The 15571-nt window shown below is 49.3% G+C and overlaps 2 protein-coding genes across 15 annotated transcripts in view; one reads left to right on the top strand and one right to left on the bottom strand.

The window, feature by feature from the left end:
• Positions 1 to 465: 465 nt before the first annotated feature.
• LOC133627417 (cyclin-dependent kinase 11B-like) overlaps positions 466 to 15571 on the top strand; it is a 20719-nt gene continuing 5613 nt past the window's right edge. Inside the window, exons 1-23 of one of the 11 annotated variants that reach the window (XR_009820164.1) lie at positions 756 to 857; positions 1253 to 1383; positions 2034 to 2149; positions 2626 to 2750; positions 3269 to 3407; positions 3595 to 3725; positions 4866 to 4988; positions 5967 to 6065; positions 6176 to 6322; positions 6475 to 6540; positions 7011 to 7186; positions 7410 to 7500; positions 7948 to 8069; positions 8399 to 8504; positions 8804 to 8925; positions 9289 to 9396; positions 10006 to 10122; positions 10337 to 10485; positions 10700 to 10889; positions 11301 to 11433; positions 11908 to 12097; positions 13462 to 13619; positions 14152 to 15544. Coding sequence is in view for 1 of the 11 variants with exons in the window: in XM_062012677.1 (XP_061868661.1) it covers positions 1273 to 1383; positions 2034 to 2149; positions 2626 to 2750; positions 3269 to 3407; positions 3595 to 3725; positions 4866 to 4988; positions 5967 to 6065; positions 6176 to 6322; positions 6475 to 6540; positions 7011 to 7186; positions 7410 to 7500; positions 7948 to 8069; positions 8399 to 8504; positions 8804 to 8925; positions 9289 to 9396; positions 10006 to 10122; positions 10337 to 10485; positions 10700 to 10889; positions 11301 to 11393 (2331 nt within the window). In the remaining 10 variants the exon portion in view is untranslated. Of the gene's footprint in view, positions 524 to 755; positions 858 to 1252; positions 1384 to 2033; positions 2150 to 2625; positions 2751 to 3268; positions 3408 to 3594; positions 3726 to 4865; positions 4989 to 5966; positions 6066 to 6175; positions 6323 to 6474; positions 6541 to 7010; positions 7187 to 7409; positions 7501 to 7947; positions 8070 to 8398; positions 8505 to 8803; positions 8926 to 9288; positions 9397 to 10005; positions 10123 to 10336; positions 10486 to 10699; positions 10890 to 11300; positions 11854 to 11907; positions 12098 to 13461; positions 15545 to 15571 lie in introns of those variants that run through there. The other 10 variants (XR_009820166.1, XR_009820165.1, XR_009820163.1 and 7 more) reach the window with 10 other exon arrangements.
• LOC104551141 (uncharacterized) overlaps positions 12754 to 15571 on the bottom strand; it is a 10244-nt gene continuing 7426 nt past the window's right edge. For all 4 annotated transcript variants that reach the window (XM_062012689.1, XM_062012686.1, XM_062012687.1 and 1 more), the window contains 3 exons: positions 15082 to 15168; positions 13998 to 14145; positions 12754 to 13550 (listed from right to left, as the gene is read on the bottom strand). In XM_062012689.1, the coding sequence (XP_061868673.1) occupies positions 13519 to 13550; positions 13998 to 14145; positions 15082 to 15168 (267 nt within the window). In that variant the 3' untranslated portion in view covers positions 12754 to 13518. The remainder of the gene's footprint in view (positions 13551 to 13997; positions 14146 to 15081; positions 15169 to 15571) is intronic.

Here is a 15571-nt window from a genome sequence, read left to right as displayed (position 1 = left end):
GGACTACAGGAACTACTTCTTTCAAGGCCCAAGAGCGGAAAAACAAGGGAAGGAATGAAGGCAATCACCTGAGGTAAACTGGGAGGATCTGTACACCTAGCCAGTTTAAGATTGAAAATGGGGTTTAAAATGCCCTTTCTGTCCTCTGAAGAGGAGTGTGATGGCAACATTCACAGCACATGTGAAGTGCAGTTCCAGCTGCTTCCATGCCCATCTGTAAACAGGCTTCCCCCTGAACTGCTGCTGTTGGTTTAAGGAATGATTATCCACACACAAACTGTGTTACACTTTATTAAAAAACAGCCAGTAGCTAAAGGGCTCCATCAGTAAAACCCGCAAGCTTTGGCATGACAACATTAAGGGCTCAGTTGGAGTGTCACCCTCGGGTATGAAATGGCACACCAGTTAGAGTGCTGTGGGAAGGAAGGGGTTAAACCGCGCCCGTCAGCGGCCGGCTCCCGCGGCCGGAAGTGACGCGCTTGCCTCGCGCTGCTCGTCTCAGGCTCCGGTAGCGGCGGCGGCGGTGAGCGGGGCCAGGCCGGGCCGGGGTCGGTGTCGGGGGCCGGGCCGGGGCCGCGGCGGGCGCCGGGCGGGAGCGGAGGCGGCGGGGCTGCGGGCGAAGCCGCTCCCGGGAGCGCGCGGGGCCGCCGCCCAACGGGCGCTGTGTGAGGCGCGGCGGGGCCGGGCCCGGCAGCGCGGCCGCGGTGGGGCCGCGGAGAACAGCGGCTCCCGCCGCCCGTCCGGGCCCGTGCGCGGGCGGCGACGCGTCAGGGACACGGCACGGCCCGCGGCCGCGGCACGGAGCGAGTGTGCGCGGAGCTGGGCGCTGCGGGACCCGCCCCGGCTCGCTCCAGTTGGTGTGTTGGGCTCTTCACAGAGGGGTGGGGTGGGAAGAGCCCTGCGGAGCTGCTCCAGCCCCTGTCAAAGCACGTTCCCCTGGCTCAGGGGGCACAGGAACGTGTCCAGGTGGGCTGGGGAACCTCCCGGGAAGGAGCCTCCACACGCTCCCTGGGCAGCTGGGCCAGGGCTCCCTCACAGCAGTGACGTTTTTCCTTCAGTGGAACTGCTTGTGTCCAGTTTCTGTCCGTTGCCCCTTGTCCTGTCACTGGGCACTACAGGAAAAAGTGTTGCCTCGTCCTTCTGACACCCAGCCTTTAGGTCCTTGTTGTGTGAAGAGGCAGTGTGTGCCAGGCAGAGCTGTGCTGGGCTGTGCACTGTCTGCAGGCTTCACTAACACCGTGTTCTTTTTCAGGGCGTTTGTTTTAAACTCCAATGGGTGATGAAAAGGATTCTTGGAAAGTGAAGACTTTAGATGAAATTCTTCAGGAAAAGAAGCGAAGGAAGGAGCAAGAAGAGAAGGCAGAGATAAAACGTATGAAAAATGTAAGCTGTGCTCTGGGGCACAGGAGCTTCTAATAAACCTGAGGCCCTTCTGTGCCCGTGTCCTCATTTTCTGATGAGAATGAGGCTTCTTCCCCTATCAGCAGAATTCCTCTGTGCCCACACACCCTTCATGAGTCATCTCCATGTCCAAAGTCTGTCAGAGGTGCAATGCTCTGTGAAGATCTCGTGGCTTTACGTTGTATTCTGTGCTTGATTTGTATTGGCTAGAAAAGGTGAAGAACTGGATGTGATCAGCTGGCAGCTGCAGTTTAAAGCAACAGCCTGTCAGAGATTTGCTAGAAGAATGGGTTGAAATAGTTGTTCTTGAATAACTTTTGTGTTGCTGTTTGTTTTTGTCCAACTGTGTACAAAATAACCTTCTTTTGGAGGAGAACTCCACAACAGTTCCTGTCATACTCCTTCCTTCTTGTTTGGTTTTGTCTCATTGCTCTGCAGTTGCAGCAGTTCAGCCATTAGTGCACTCAGGTTTCATCTGGCTGTTTGCAGCTATGGAGTCTGTGCTGGTGTGAGCAGCTGAGGGTGACTCAGCCAGGAATGAAAAGATGAGGGCTGTTTTATCTCATTTTTTCACGTTGTGACATAAACATTAATTGCCTTTTGCTTTTCCCTTCCTGGTGCTCGTGTCCCAGTCAGATGATCGGGATTCAAAGCGGGATTCTCTCGAGGAGGGGGAGCTGAGAGACCATCGCATGGAAATAACCATCAGGAACTCACCTTACAGGAGGGAAGACTCTATGGAAGACAGGTGAGACCCAGAGAATGACCCTGCTATTGAAATTAAGCTCAAGTACTGAGAAGAGGGTATAAGAGTGTCTGAAGGGGAAAAGTTTACCTGCTTCAGCATGCAGATGTGCCATCCCCTCCCCACAGAGCGTGCCAGGGGACCTCTTGGGGCTCTGCTGCAGTGCGTTCTGTTCCAGTTGTGCTCCAAGGGCAGTCAAAGCAGGCTTGCTGAGTCCAGTGCTTAATTCATCCTCAGTTTGCTTGTGTGTGTTATAAGTGTGTTATAACCACAGCTTGACTTCTCATGTCTGTGGCTGTGACCTTCTGTAGTGTACTGTTAGTGCCTTGGGTCAGGGTGTTGTGGAAATGAACTTCGGTGTGAATTCACAAACCAGAGCAGACTGCATTCTGCTCCCAGTGGAGAAGAGAGGCAGTAGCCCCAGTCTGTGTGACAGTGATGTAACCTTACTGAGCTGGTTCGTTTGTCTGGGGTTCTAGAGGAGAAGAAGATGATTCCTTGGCTATAAAACCACCTCAGCAAATGTCACGGAAAGAAAAAACCCACCATCGGAAAGACGAGAAGAGGAAAGAGAAGCGCAGACACCGCAGCCATTCAGCAGAAGGTGGGTGTTGGGGCTTCTGCACAACGGTGCTGGGACCTTCCACAGGCACTCTGTAAAGAGGAAAAAACTGCAAACTAAAGGAAACACGTTATGTAGCTGAGGCAGAGGGGTTTAAACTTGGATTGATTGTGTTTTATGCCCTTAAGGGAGAGACAGAGGGATGTGAATCTGTTTGAGAGGACGGTGATCCCTTTGGGACAGGGACATAGGCTCTACCTGCACTCTTTTGAAGTCTGTTAAGCTTCTTTCTGGCTGCACTGAGTGGGCTGAGCTATGATCTCTGACCTGACCATAAAGGAAAAAATACCCTTTCTGGAAATGTTGGTGTTGTGTTCCTCTGACAGCCTTTTGTGTTTCCAGTGCCAGTGTCTTTGCTCTCCAACACCCAGGACTTTTCCATAAGAAAGTCATGAAAATAGGTTCTCATGAGTTTCATGCTTCACAGATTTGCTGTTTGAAAACAGGAGCAGTGAAGGTTTTGAACAGTAACACTGCAGAATCCCTTTTTGTTTGTTTAGGGAAACATGCCAGAGTGAAAGAGAAAGAACGGGAACATGAGCGTAGGAAGAGACACAGAGAAGAGCAGGACAAAGCCCGGCGGGAGTGGGAGAGACAGAAACGGAGAGAGATGGCAAGGGAGCATTCCAGGAGGGAGAGGTACAGCCACCCCTCCCTCCCCTCTGCACAAACAAGCAGGAGATGAGCAGCTCCCTCCTGCTTGTGTGACTGCTGTGCACTCAGTGTTGTTACTAATGAAATGGAACAGGCTTGGAGTAGTTGTGGCAAGCCAGTTCTCCTTCCCTGGCTGAGCTGCAACGTAACACAACATAATCCTGTGTCCTAGAGACCGTCTGGAGCAGCTGGAGAGAGAGCGAGAGAGAAAAATCCGAGAGCAGCAGAAAGAGCAAAGGGAGCAAAAGGAGCGAGAGAGGAGAGCAGAGGAGAGGAGGAAGGAGCGGGAGGCCAGGAGAGAAGGTAACTGCCTGCCTGGGGACATTGGGTGGCTCATGTCTGCTGACAGTGCTGGACTGGAGGTGTAGAAAGCATTTCTTCCTTAAGGCAATGCCAGAAGTGCACAACATCGAAGCAGGGGGGGATAAAAACACATGAAATCCTGTGTGGGGAAATAAACCAATGTCACAGGCCTGAAATGCCACGGTGCAGGGATTAGTCAGGGAGCCTTTCTTTGCCTCTCTCCATGACTCTGGTTTCCTATTGAAACAAGGATTGTGTGGTTGCCATTGTCTCTGTGCTGCTCTGTGTGTATGTGTGTGTCCATCATGATGCCAGTTGCTTCTGAACTCTTTGGCTGAGTCTAACCCAGTCTGATAGAGATTGCAGCCTCAAAATAAGTGGCTTAAGGATTTGGGGAAATAAATTGCAAAGGGAGGGAGAAAGATCATGTAAGTCCTGCAGCCATTGAAAAGGCTGCTGTGGGGTCAGAGGGGAAGGTCTGATAATCAATTCAGATTCGCTTGTACACCTGCATAGCAACAGAGCTGAGATCATTTGTGCTTAAAGGATCTCTGCCCAGCCTTCAGGAATAAAAAGCAGAGCCTGTTCCTGTGGTGAAGGGACTGAGATTGTTCAGGAGTAGCAGAAGCAGCCACACTTACTGCTTTTCTGTCCAGCTTGGCTCATACCCAACAGCTCCTTTTTGTGCTTGGTATTTACTGACGCTGCTCAATCTATCTGGCCTTTCTTTTAGGTGTTTGTATTGCTCTAAATGTTCTGTCAGGTCCTTCTAAACCTGGTTCTGTTCCTCTGTGCATCTTCCTGGCCTGTCCACTTCTCTCATTAATGCCACTTCTCTCTGGCATTAATGCCTTAGTTTCAGGGTGTTGACTGCATAGTGTGTAGGGCATCTTGCTTCTCTTTCCCAAGTGTGGCAGCACCTTTCTCTTAAATAGTGCAAACCCACATTTTCTTATGCATGAGGTAAATTGCAGCCCTTTATTCTCCTAGATACAGTTATTAGGTTCCACTCCACTGCTCCGCTCTGCCCTTCAGTTTGTGAGGCAAAACGACACAGGCACAGCTGTGGCTGTGGCAGGCAGGAGTGTCCCAGGGAGCACAGGGAGGTGTAACAATTTCTTCTGGTTTTGTTTTCACTAGTTTCTGCACACCATAGAACAGTGAGGGAAGAATATGGAGACAAAGTAAAAATGAGACCCTGGAGTCGCAGTCCGTTACGGCAGCAGAGAGACAAGCTTGAGCAAGGAGATAGCAGGAAACCAGGTAGCAACTGCCACTTTCTGATGTCTTTGCCTGGGGACCAGGAGGAGCTGTTCTGGGGCAGTGTTTGATTTTTACTAGTAACATGTAGCCCTGGTGCTGTGTGGACAGTGTTGTCCAGCCACCGTGCCACACTCTGGAGGGCTGGTGACTACGTGCAGGTGCCCTGTGTGCTAAAGCAATGCTGTGTTTGCAGGTAATGGTGCAAGTGACAGGTGGAACTTTGCTTTTTAGCAGTAGGAGTAGGAACTTCAGCAGTTTCAATGTGAGTCACTTCACTCAACCACGAAAGGAAGAGCTGACTGAGCTTTTAAGGTGTTGTAGTTGAATGCCCTGGAAGATGGTTTGTGCCAGCTCCAGGGGGATTTGCCGGGAGGAACTAAGCTTCCTTCACAGCTCACCTCACCTCACCGTGTAGTTTAAGCTTCACTGATACTGTCAGGTTGTAGAAGAAAAGGAGTGCTAAAGGCACTGTTCTGGTGAGAGGGGGAGTTTTGTTGGCCCTTCCCACGCCTCCGAGGACACGACTGACACAAAGCTCTGCATCCGCCTCGTTCGTGTGTGTAGCTGTACAGCCGTGATGTGACTGTTTCGAGTGAGCTGGTGGCAGAGTGTCAGCGGCTGGGCTGGAGCGGGAGGGGGCAGGAGGGGCTTTGGAGCCGCCGTTTGCCCGGCACTGCTGGGCACTGGCGGCTTCCCAGCGGCTGGAGGCGGTGCTGGGGCAGCAGCGCTGTGTGCACACACGTCAGTGAGACTGTCTTGTGGTGCTGTTTGTTACCATGTGACTTTTTATGCAGTTGCACTGAGAGGGGCTGAGGCACGTGGTGTTTGAAAAGCAAACGGGTCTGTTCCGTGAGTTCTGGCTGTTGGTTGTGCAGCGCTGCAGTTCAGAAGAGCTGTGTGTTCAGCTCCAGTTTAGTGGCCAGAGCAGCTGTAAGCAATGTTCAGTCAGCACCTTGTTCTTCGTTTTTATCATCTCAGCAGTGAAAGAAGAGAAACCAGAAGAGAGGGATCCCCTGTCAGACTTGCAAGACATCAGTGACAGCGAGAGAAAAACCAGCTCGGCAGAGTCTTCCTCAGGTGATGAGCTGCACTTTGGGGGATGTCATCAGCTGTGAGTTGTCTGTGGAGCAAAGTCTGTTGTCAGAGCATGTGCCCACTTAGCTGTGTGTTTGATTCTTGCGGGACAGAGTCAGGATCGGGCTCGGAAGAAGAGGAAGAAGAGTCCAGCAGCGAAGGTTCTGAGGAAGAGGGAGAGGAAGAGGAGGAGGAGGAGGAGGAGGAGGAAGAGGAGGAGACAGGCAGCAATTCTGAGGAGGTGTCTGAGCAGTCAGCTGGTGAGTGACAGAAAGCAGCCCCTGGCTGGTGTGTTGTGACTGTCTTTGCTTGTTAGTGCAGGAGGCCTGGTGAGGCAGCCAAGCCTTTGAGTGCTGCTGTGGCCTGAGGAGCTGCAGAGGCTCATGCAGTGGAACTTGATTCTGTTTTGCAGAAGAGGTGAGCGAAGAGGAAATGAGCGAAGAGGAGGAGCGGGAGAATGGAAACCACATCCCAGTTGGTACAGTGCAGATACTGAGGACTTTAATATGAACTGGGCTCAGAAACCCCTTGAGATCTGTTCCCAGGTCTCTGTTTAAAGGACGTCAGCTCCTAGTCTAAGGAGCAGATGTTTCCTCCTTTGTCATTTTTGGTCTCCTGTCCCCTTAGGACAGAGCTTTGCAGCCAGAGTGAGCCACACTGGCTCAGTTTTACCTTTCATTCTCGTAGTGCAGAGGTTTCTTTCTCTGACACGCTGTATTTCGTGCTGCAAATCCCGTGTAATGACTGGATGTGAGTTCTGGGGGGCATCATCCCTGCAGAGAGGACAGTTGGGCTTCTCATTAAGCTTTATTGTTACAGCAACTGGAATTGCATGTTCCCCACCTCTCTCATGTTGTGCTCAAAGTTTCACTACCCTTTTTTGTCTAAAGCTGAACCTGACTGTTGCAAATGGCTCCTTCTTTGCACCACTGATTCTGACTGTTAAAGTTACAGAGTCGAGGTTTGACCGAGATTCAGCGGGAAGTGAAGTAGAAGAGGAGGACGAAGGGGAGGGGAGCCCTCACTCCAATGCCATGACAGAAGGAGACTACATTCCTGACTCACCAGCCTCCTCCCCCGTTGAACTGAAACAGGAGCTTCCCAAGTATCTTCCTGCACTTCAGGTAAAGGGTCACTGAAAGGATGCCTGAGGATATTGCAGGGAAATGGATCCAAGTAGCAGCCCCAGAGGTACCTTCCTCCTGTGGCACAGTCACGCTGTGGAGTTCTCTTGGTCACTTTTAACTGTTGCTGTGAAGTTGCTGAAGTTTACTGTAGGTTGGCTTAAAAATAGCAAGCAACCCCTGCCCCAGATGCTGGAGGAGTAACTGTTGTGTGTTTCTTCAGGGCTGTCGTAGCGTGGAGGAGTTTCAGTGCTTGAACAGGATCGAAGAGGGAACGTACGGTGTCGTGTACAGAGCCAAGGACAAGAAGACTGGTTAGTGAAGGGCTCTCCAGTGGTGAACTGAAGATCTCTGAAGTACTTTGGTTCTTGTCCATAATCTTCTGTCACAGTCCATAAAAGCAGCAGTTCATCTGCAGGGTTTTGTTGTGGGAAGAAGCTTCACTCTCTTCATTTTTCAAGCTCTCTCTCAAAAAGCCCACTTCTTGCCACACGTGGATTTCTGTTGCTAAGACTCAGTCTCTTTGCTTCTCTGGTTTGTGACAGCAAGAAGAAGGGATTGCATTGCCTGTGAATGGTGCAAGAGCCAACCATCGAGTGCCCCCATAAGCTCCTCTCAAGTGAAGGAGATATTTGCTTTGATAGTTGACAAATCAATTAGTGACAGGACCCTGACAGATCAATTAGTGACAGGAGCTGCTGACATGTATTTTCTTGCTGTGATGGAGAACCTGCAGTTAACAGTTGTGTTTCTCTTTGCAGACGAGATCGTGGCCCTGAAGCGACTGAAAATGGAGAAGGAGAAGGAAGGTTTTCCCATTACCTCCCTGAGAGAAATAAATACCATCCTGAAAGCACAGCATCTGAATATTGTCACTGTCAGGGTAAGGCCACAATGCTCTGCTTCAAAACTCCTTTTGTTCTTGAAGTATGGCCCCTTGGCTTTTCAAGTGCCTCATCAAAATGTCAGCCTGGGTGGCAGAGTTTGCTTGTGGGAACAGCACAGGCAGCTCCTGTGGCTGCAGCAGCTGATGGTTTGCAAAAGAAAGGGGTTTGGGCTTTGCTTTGGGTTTTTTTCATCACAAAATGCATTTTCTGTGGGTTTCTCAACCACAGGCTCCATTTACCTTCTTGCCAGCACATCTCTAAGTTCATTGCTGCATGCTTTGGGAATCCTGTGTGCTTGTTTTGCTCATTTGTTTCTGTGTTTCAGGAAATTGTGGTGGGCAGCAACATGGATAAAATCTACATTGTGATGAACTATGTGGAGCACGATCTCAAGAGCCTGATGGAAACGATGAAGCAGCCGTTTCTGCCAGGTGCTGGTTGCCACAGTCCCCTCTCGTTCTCTAAACAGGAGTTTCTCCTGTGTTAAGCCAGAAAAGAACACTGGAGTTCAATTTTGGCCACTTGCCCTGGCTCTGAGGCACTCATCTCTGAGCAGCGTTTGGTGCATTCCAGTTACCCAAAGGAATTTTGCTTCATTGGCTGCTCTTGTTCCCATTTTCCTCTTGATGACATTTCCTTGCCCCTGCCCTCTTCCCTGTTCTCCAAGCAAGGAATATTAGAGATAGATTCATTCTTTTAAATGCATTTGGCTTTTTTACCCTCATTTCAGGTGAAGTGAAGACCCTGATGATTCAGTTACTGCGAGGAGTCAAACACCTCCACGACAACTGGATCCTTCACCGAGACTTGAAAACTTCCAACCTGTTGCTGAGCCACTCAGGCATCTTAAAGGTGAGGACACATGCTGAGGAAGCTTGTGCTGCAGAGCTCCCACTGCACTGTTGCCATGCCAGGAGCTGGGCAGAGTGTTTGTCATTAATGTTTGAAGAGGCATGAGGCTTGTAAAACAGACAGTTCCAAAAGGGTGAACTCGAATAGCAAAGGCACTGGTGTGCCACAGCTGGGAGCTTTGTGCTGGGCTGGGACACATCATCCTGCTCCAGTGGATGTGGAATTCTGTAGAGCATGAAATCCAGTGAGGGCTGGAAGGAGTATGATAGGCACCATGGTGCTGGCACTGCAGGCTGGGCAGCATTGGCATCGTTGCAGGCTGGGCAGTGTTGGTGTTGCTGCTCATCTCCTGCTCTCTTTCAGGTGGGGGATTTCGGGCTGGCCCGCGAGTACGGCTCCCCGCTGAAGCCCTACACACCCTTGGTTGTCACTCGATGGTACAGGGCTCCAGAGCTGCTGCTTGGAGCTAAGGTACAGCTCTGCATCTTCCCCTGGCTGCTGCAGGAGCCACTCTGCAATCTGTTTCATCAGTTATGAGCAAAGTTTGAGTGCAGAGTCAGGAGGGGGGTGGGTGACAGATGGAGCTTTTATCCTGTGTTGCTGGCCTTGTCATGGCTGGGGGCAAACTCTTCCTGACATCTTTGGCAGCTGCATTTTTAGTTCTTAACCTTAGGCTAAAGTTTGTGCCACCTGAGAGCACAAAAAGGAACTTGCAACATTCTGGCAATCTTCCCAACTACCAGCCTCCATCAGCACTGAAATCTGGCTGCTGTCAGTGGGGTTCTGTGCAGCTTCAGTGACAACAAGCATGCCAGATAACAATATTGGGCTACCACCAAAAGAAATGGGGGCGAAAGGAAGAGGGCTGTAGGCTGTCCTGCGGAGCTGTTTTTATAAGGTGGCTCCATGGCACAGGCCTCCTCTTCAATGGAGCCCAGGTTTTGTGCCCATAACCTGAGATGGCTGCTGTGGCAGATGGGCAAAGGGTTTCAGAGTGCCTGTCTGTGCTTTCCAAGCCTCTGCAACTCAGGGACAGCGTCTGACTGATCTCCTGAGGGGTAACTCATTCCTCCTCTCCAGGAATACTCGACAGCCATAGACATGTGGTCAGTGGGCTGCATCTTCGGGGAGCTGCTCACGCAGAAGCCGCTTTTCCCGGGGAAGTCAGAAATCGATCAGATCAACAAAATTTTCAAGGTAAGGTTCCCAGCTGAAAGCTCTTAGGGACAGGTGCTTGAGGAAGAAACAGAGTGCTTGGTGCTCATTCAGCCTTCAAAGGCTGGTGACTGACTTGTTTTGCAATGCCTCCAAGTAGGCAAAGACCACGCTTTCTGTTTCATCTCTTCTCTGCATCCTTCCCTAAGGGTTGCACTCTAGGATGTGCTTATGAAGTTGCTGTGTGAATTTACAGGATCTGGGTACTCCAAGTGAGAAAATCTGGCCAGGTTACAACGAGCTGCCAGCAGTGAAGAAGATGACATTCACAGAATATCCCTACAACAACCTGCGCAAGAGATTCGGGGCGCTGCTGTCCGACCAGGGCTTCGACCTGATGAACAAGTGTGTGCTGGCAGCCAGGCTGGCCTGGGGCAACGGGGGGCACAGCTCCCACTGCTGCAGGGTGACTTGCAGTGCAATGGGGTGTTTCATAGAAGTGTTTTGGGTGGAACAGACCTTTGGGATCGAGTCCAACCACTCCAGTTATACAAGCAGAATATTGGGGCTGTGGCGTTTCTCTTCTTCTCTATTTCACTGTCTCCTAAATTCTTCTCAGCTTTTTGACATACTACCCAGCCAGAAGGATCACAGCTGAGGATGGGTTGAAGCACGAGTACTTCAGGGAGACTCCCCTTCCCATCGACCCCTCCATGTTTCCCACGTGGCCAGCCAAGAGCGAGCAGCAGCGGGTGAAGCGCGGCACCAGCCCCAGGCCGCCCGAGGGAGGCCTGGGCTACAGCCAGCTGGTAAGCACAGCACAGCACGGCACCAGCACTTCCAGGGGGCTTGGCATCCTGACCCCACCTGGCCTTGTGTGCAAAAGGCACTCTGGAGGTGCACCTTGCCCTCTGCAAGCTCCCAGCGCTGGTGCAGTCCCAGAACCACCCTTTCAGGCCGTAGCCCGAGAGGGAAATGGTGCCTGGTTTCAGCACAGCACCATCCTTTTCATCCTTTAGAAAAGAGAACTTTTGCAACAGCTTGTTTAAAGACATGAGTAACACTCAGCCTTGGCCTTGGCTATGATGCCACTCCACCAAACATTTGTTTTCCATCTCCTAGAGAGACTTCTGTTTTTCATGGTGGTTTAGATCTTTGTGCTGCAGAGGGAAATGCAGCTGCAGAGACACAGCTGAAAGCATTGTGGTTGGTTTCCACAGGGTGACGATGATCTGAAGGACACAGGCTTTCACCTGACCACCACAAACCAAGGAGCATCTGCTGCAGGGCCTGGCTTCAGCCTCAAGTTTTAAACTCAACATGAAAGAGGTGGAGAAGAAAAGAACCGTTCATGTGAGTGGATTTCTGAGTCCCCCAGTTCTGTTCTTCAGAGAGACCAGATACTTTTCACAGGGAAAGAGTCCAACCACAGAGTGAAAGGCTCTGGCTGGGTGTGGAGTTTAACTGCTGCATTCCCTTAGAGGACTGGAAGTAGCTTGAAAAGCCAAGGATCATTACAGGATGTGACAAGGGAGAACTTGAATCCTGGAACAGTTTCTGGTTTGTCTTTGTTGGGTTTGTTTTGGTTTTTCCCTTGTAAATTTGTAGAATTAAAATACATTTGTAATTGTTTCCCAGTGTGAAGGATTTCGTGTCTTCACATGCAGCAAACCTGGCTGCTGTATTTTTTTAAAGATAAAACTATATTCAGCACTTTTTATTTATGCTTTTTATAATAGTAAAGGAATTATTGAATAAATTGCTGAACTTTAATTTTCAGAGTGTGTATCATGACATCTGTAGCCAAAACTTAACTACTTTCTCTAGATTAGATCCAGATCCAGATTAGGAGTTGTCTTTGAATTTATCACACGCTGCAATTACATCACTGGCTTTGAGGCTGCTGCAGTTTTGCCTGTACAACTATTCCTGCTTGATAACAATCTGATTTGGATCACTGGTCAGCCAAGCAGAGAGCTACAGTCACTGACTAAAGGAAAGGAAGTCACAGGATGATGTGAGTCTTTGCTTTTTCTTCGAGAAGCTGTGTTGATGATAATTGTACCAGCTGCTTTATATCAAACACAACCCACATTCTGTGACTACATTCCAAATTATCTGACTGTACAAAGTTCCTTTTCAAGGCCTTTAATCCACACAGCAGCAGTTCCCAAGCAGGCAAGTGAGGTTTCAACAGCACTCAAGTTTTGCTTATGTAACTGCTTAAAGTGTGGATAACTTCTGTTCAACGCACAGCTGAACCAGAGAAAGGCTGTAATGCAGACTGGGCTATATTGGCAATACCAGCTCACCTTGCTGATGTAGCTTACTCACAGTAACTTGTTTAAACTGCACTGGTAAAATAGGTCTTTGCTGATTAAGGGCGGTGTGTCTTCACGTAAGGATTTGTTAATGTCACTGTACCTGCAAATCCTTTCCAGTCTCCAAAGGGCCCAAATGGAAGCTTGGAACTGAATTTGGGTGTTTCAGAAGTTGTTCTCTAGTAGAGAGTTTAAGAAGTTACTAACAACTGCTGTGCCTCTGAAGAGGAGTGTGATGCCAACATTCACAGCACATGTGAAGTGCAGTTCCAGCTGCTTCCATGCCCGTCTGTAAACAGGCTTCCCCCTGAACTGCTGCTGTTGGTTTAAGGAATGATTATCCACACACAAACTGTGTTGACACTTTATTAAAAACAGCCAGTAGCTAAAGGGCTCAATCAGTAAAGCCCCCAAGCTTTTGCATGACAATATTAAGGGCTTAGTTGTAGTGTCATCCTCGGGTATGAAATGGCACACCAGTTAGAGTGCTGTGGGAAGGAAGGAGGTTACACTGGGATTTTAAAAGAACAGTACAATAATTCAAGTGTTCCAAAGTCAGAACAAGAGCCCTGACTCTGCTCTTGGGGTTAAGCCATTGCACAGAGTGGAGATCAGGGAACACAGCTGTTACCAGGACAGCTTTGGGGCCTGACCTCTGTGCAGCAACAGATCTGAGTTGAGAAATGGTGGCAGGGCAATCCAGATCCAGGCTCAGGCACACAAAGTGGGTGTGCAGGCTCGTTTCATTGTGTTTGTGTCTATCCAGAAAAACAGCATTCATACCAACAAGATTCCCCACTCACATGCATGTTGTGAACCTCTTGCAGTTACAAAGCAGCATCAGGGAAATAAGGAGTGAAAGATGCATTATCCTGTCAGCAAAACTCAGTGAATCGAGAGGATTAGTGTTAATTTCCCCAGCACACTCTGCTTTTTAAGCTCAAGTTACCAGCTGCACTGCTATAGTTCCCCAGCACAGTACAAACCAAGAAACATGCAAGAATTTTCTGAGCAACTTCCTCTGCCTCAGTGAAACTGATCCCTTCTCTTACATCCTCAGTGCAAGGACTTGATCACAGTGTCCTCAGCTGTGATTTCACTCTGTAAGAGCTGCAGCTCAGGAATCGATCCTTCCATAGGAAGAAAACACTGTGGGAAGAAAGGGAGATCAGTCAACAGCAATACCTAGCAGCATTTATGTCCTTCATGTGAAAGGAGGTGAGTAGCTCTTGAGGTCCCTCTATTCAGTCTCTCTTAGTTATTATAAAGCAGTTACACAGAAGAAAGATGACATCTGTATTGTCTAGAGGAGATGTTTCCACACACATCTGTTGTTCTGCACAGCAGCATTTCTTGCATAGGCTGGAAGCAACTTTGGCTAATGCCAGTTTTCTTTGTGGAGAAATCATGTGTGATCCATCCAAGCTCATGAACTTCATCAGGACAGTAAACTCTGAGGCTGCAGCAGTGCTTGATGTCATTAAGGATCTGCCTTTTATTGTGACTATTTTCTTGACTCAAGCTCTCTACTTCATTGTGACTGTGATAAAACAGGCTACAACCTTCACTATGAAGTTAACCTTTTAAAGTACTTACTTCTTTCTCTCAGCCCCTGCCCAAAGCTGCGGTAGACGTGGATCAGTGCCCAAAACAAAACAGCTTTTATTGCAACAGAAATGCAGGAGCCGGTAATGAAAGCAGCCTCCAGAGTGTAAGAATTCCCTTTGCCCCACTCCCTTATCACCTGCAGGAGAATGGAGACACACAGCAATCAACACCCTGCAGCCCCGAAATGCCATCAGACACTTCAGCTTCTGAGAGAAGGCAGTAGATGGTAACTTGGGGGAATAAACCTGGTCACTTCTAAACCCTTTTACTCTCTTCATTACGTGATTCCCTGGCTGCACAATTGACTCCAGTTAAATGCATTCTACCTTCAGTCATCTCTGCAGATAAGAAAACTAGACTTCACCAGATTGGACTCTGTACATGAATTAACAGAACCCCGAGGACTGGGGTGGCTGCAGTCACTGGACTTTAATCAGCATCTCAGGACTGTCCCTGTGAAGTATGAGAAACACTGCTATCAGCATTTGAACCCTTCCCATGAGGAACAGTCTGCTTTGCCCTTGCCCTTCTTCCTTCCCTCCTCTCATATATGTGCTGTAGGAGGTGCTGAGGTGCCCCAGTGATACGTGCTGTATCGCTATTACAGTGCCAAAAAATGCCCGCGCTGGAGGCTGCTGGGCTTGCACTGCCTCTTGTGGTGGCTGCATCAGGATCCACAGCTGGGGGTGCTGCCTCAGAATGCTTTTCAAAGATAATGACTTGAGGTGGGCAAATACCCTGGCACCACTTGAGACCTCTTGTGAAGGAGGGAGGGCGTTTTTGAGGATCTGTGTGTTTGTACTGGAATCATTCTGGACACTTTGCCAGCTGCAGAGACTTCCAGTGCCCCTCCCTCTAACCGATCCGTTCAAGAGCAATTTGATACGGTTCCTGTCTAGTTGATCCTAAAGAGGTAGGACATGCCTGCCACTCTCACCAGTTCTAACAGGAACTGCAGTGAAGGGCTGTGCTCAGGAATGAGGCACCATGTTTTGGGCCCAAGGATCCAGCAATGATCAGGAGGCCTCCAGCCTTGCTCCCTATTATTGAGCGAGTAAGTCTGATCAGTTACCGTGTACAGCAGGTAGATGAGATAAGCTACTTCAGGTATGTTCTGACCCAGGAAAATCCACACCAGAGGTTTCAGTTCTTTTAGAATCTGTAAAATAAGATGAGATAGGTACAGCTTTATACTCTACAAAGGCTAGAGATGGTTAATTTTGCAATGGCATTTCAGGTGTTGGTCTAGCTGAGTTCTCAGGTGTAACTTTGCTCTCCACTTGCCTTCGCTACCTCTTTGTTTTTAGCAGGAAATACAGTCTCTGTTCTCCACTGAGCTGGGCCAGGAGTGATGTTGATGAAATCAGAATTGCTTGTTTCACAGGCACATCCTGACAGCTGTGTGTGGTTTGAGCCGTCTCAGCATCCTCTTCAGCTCTGCCTTCTAATCCTTACAACACAACTCCCAGCTCACTCAAATGGAGAAGCAGCTGACTCTTCTGAATTGTATCTAAGTTGATGTACTTTCTCTTTGGGTATGCTCAGATGTTTCTCTTAACAAA

This window comes from Colius striatus, chromosome 21 (assembly GCF_028858725.1).
Source record: "Colius striatus isolate bColStr4 chromosome 21, bColStr4.1.hap1, whole genome shotgun sequence".
Lineage (NCBI taxonomy): Eukaryota > Metazoa > Chordata > Aves > Coliiformes > Coliidae > Colius > Colius striatus.
This window is presented reverse-complemented; position numbering and strand designations above follow the sequence as displayed.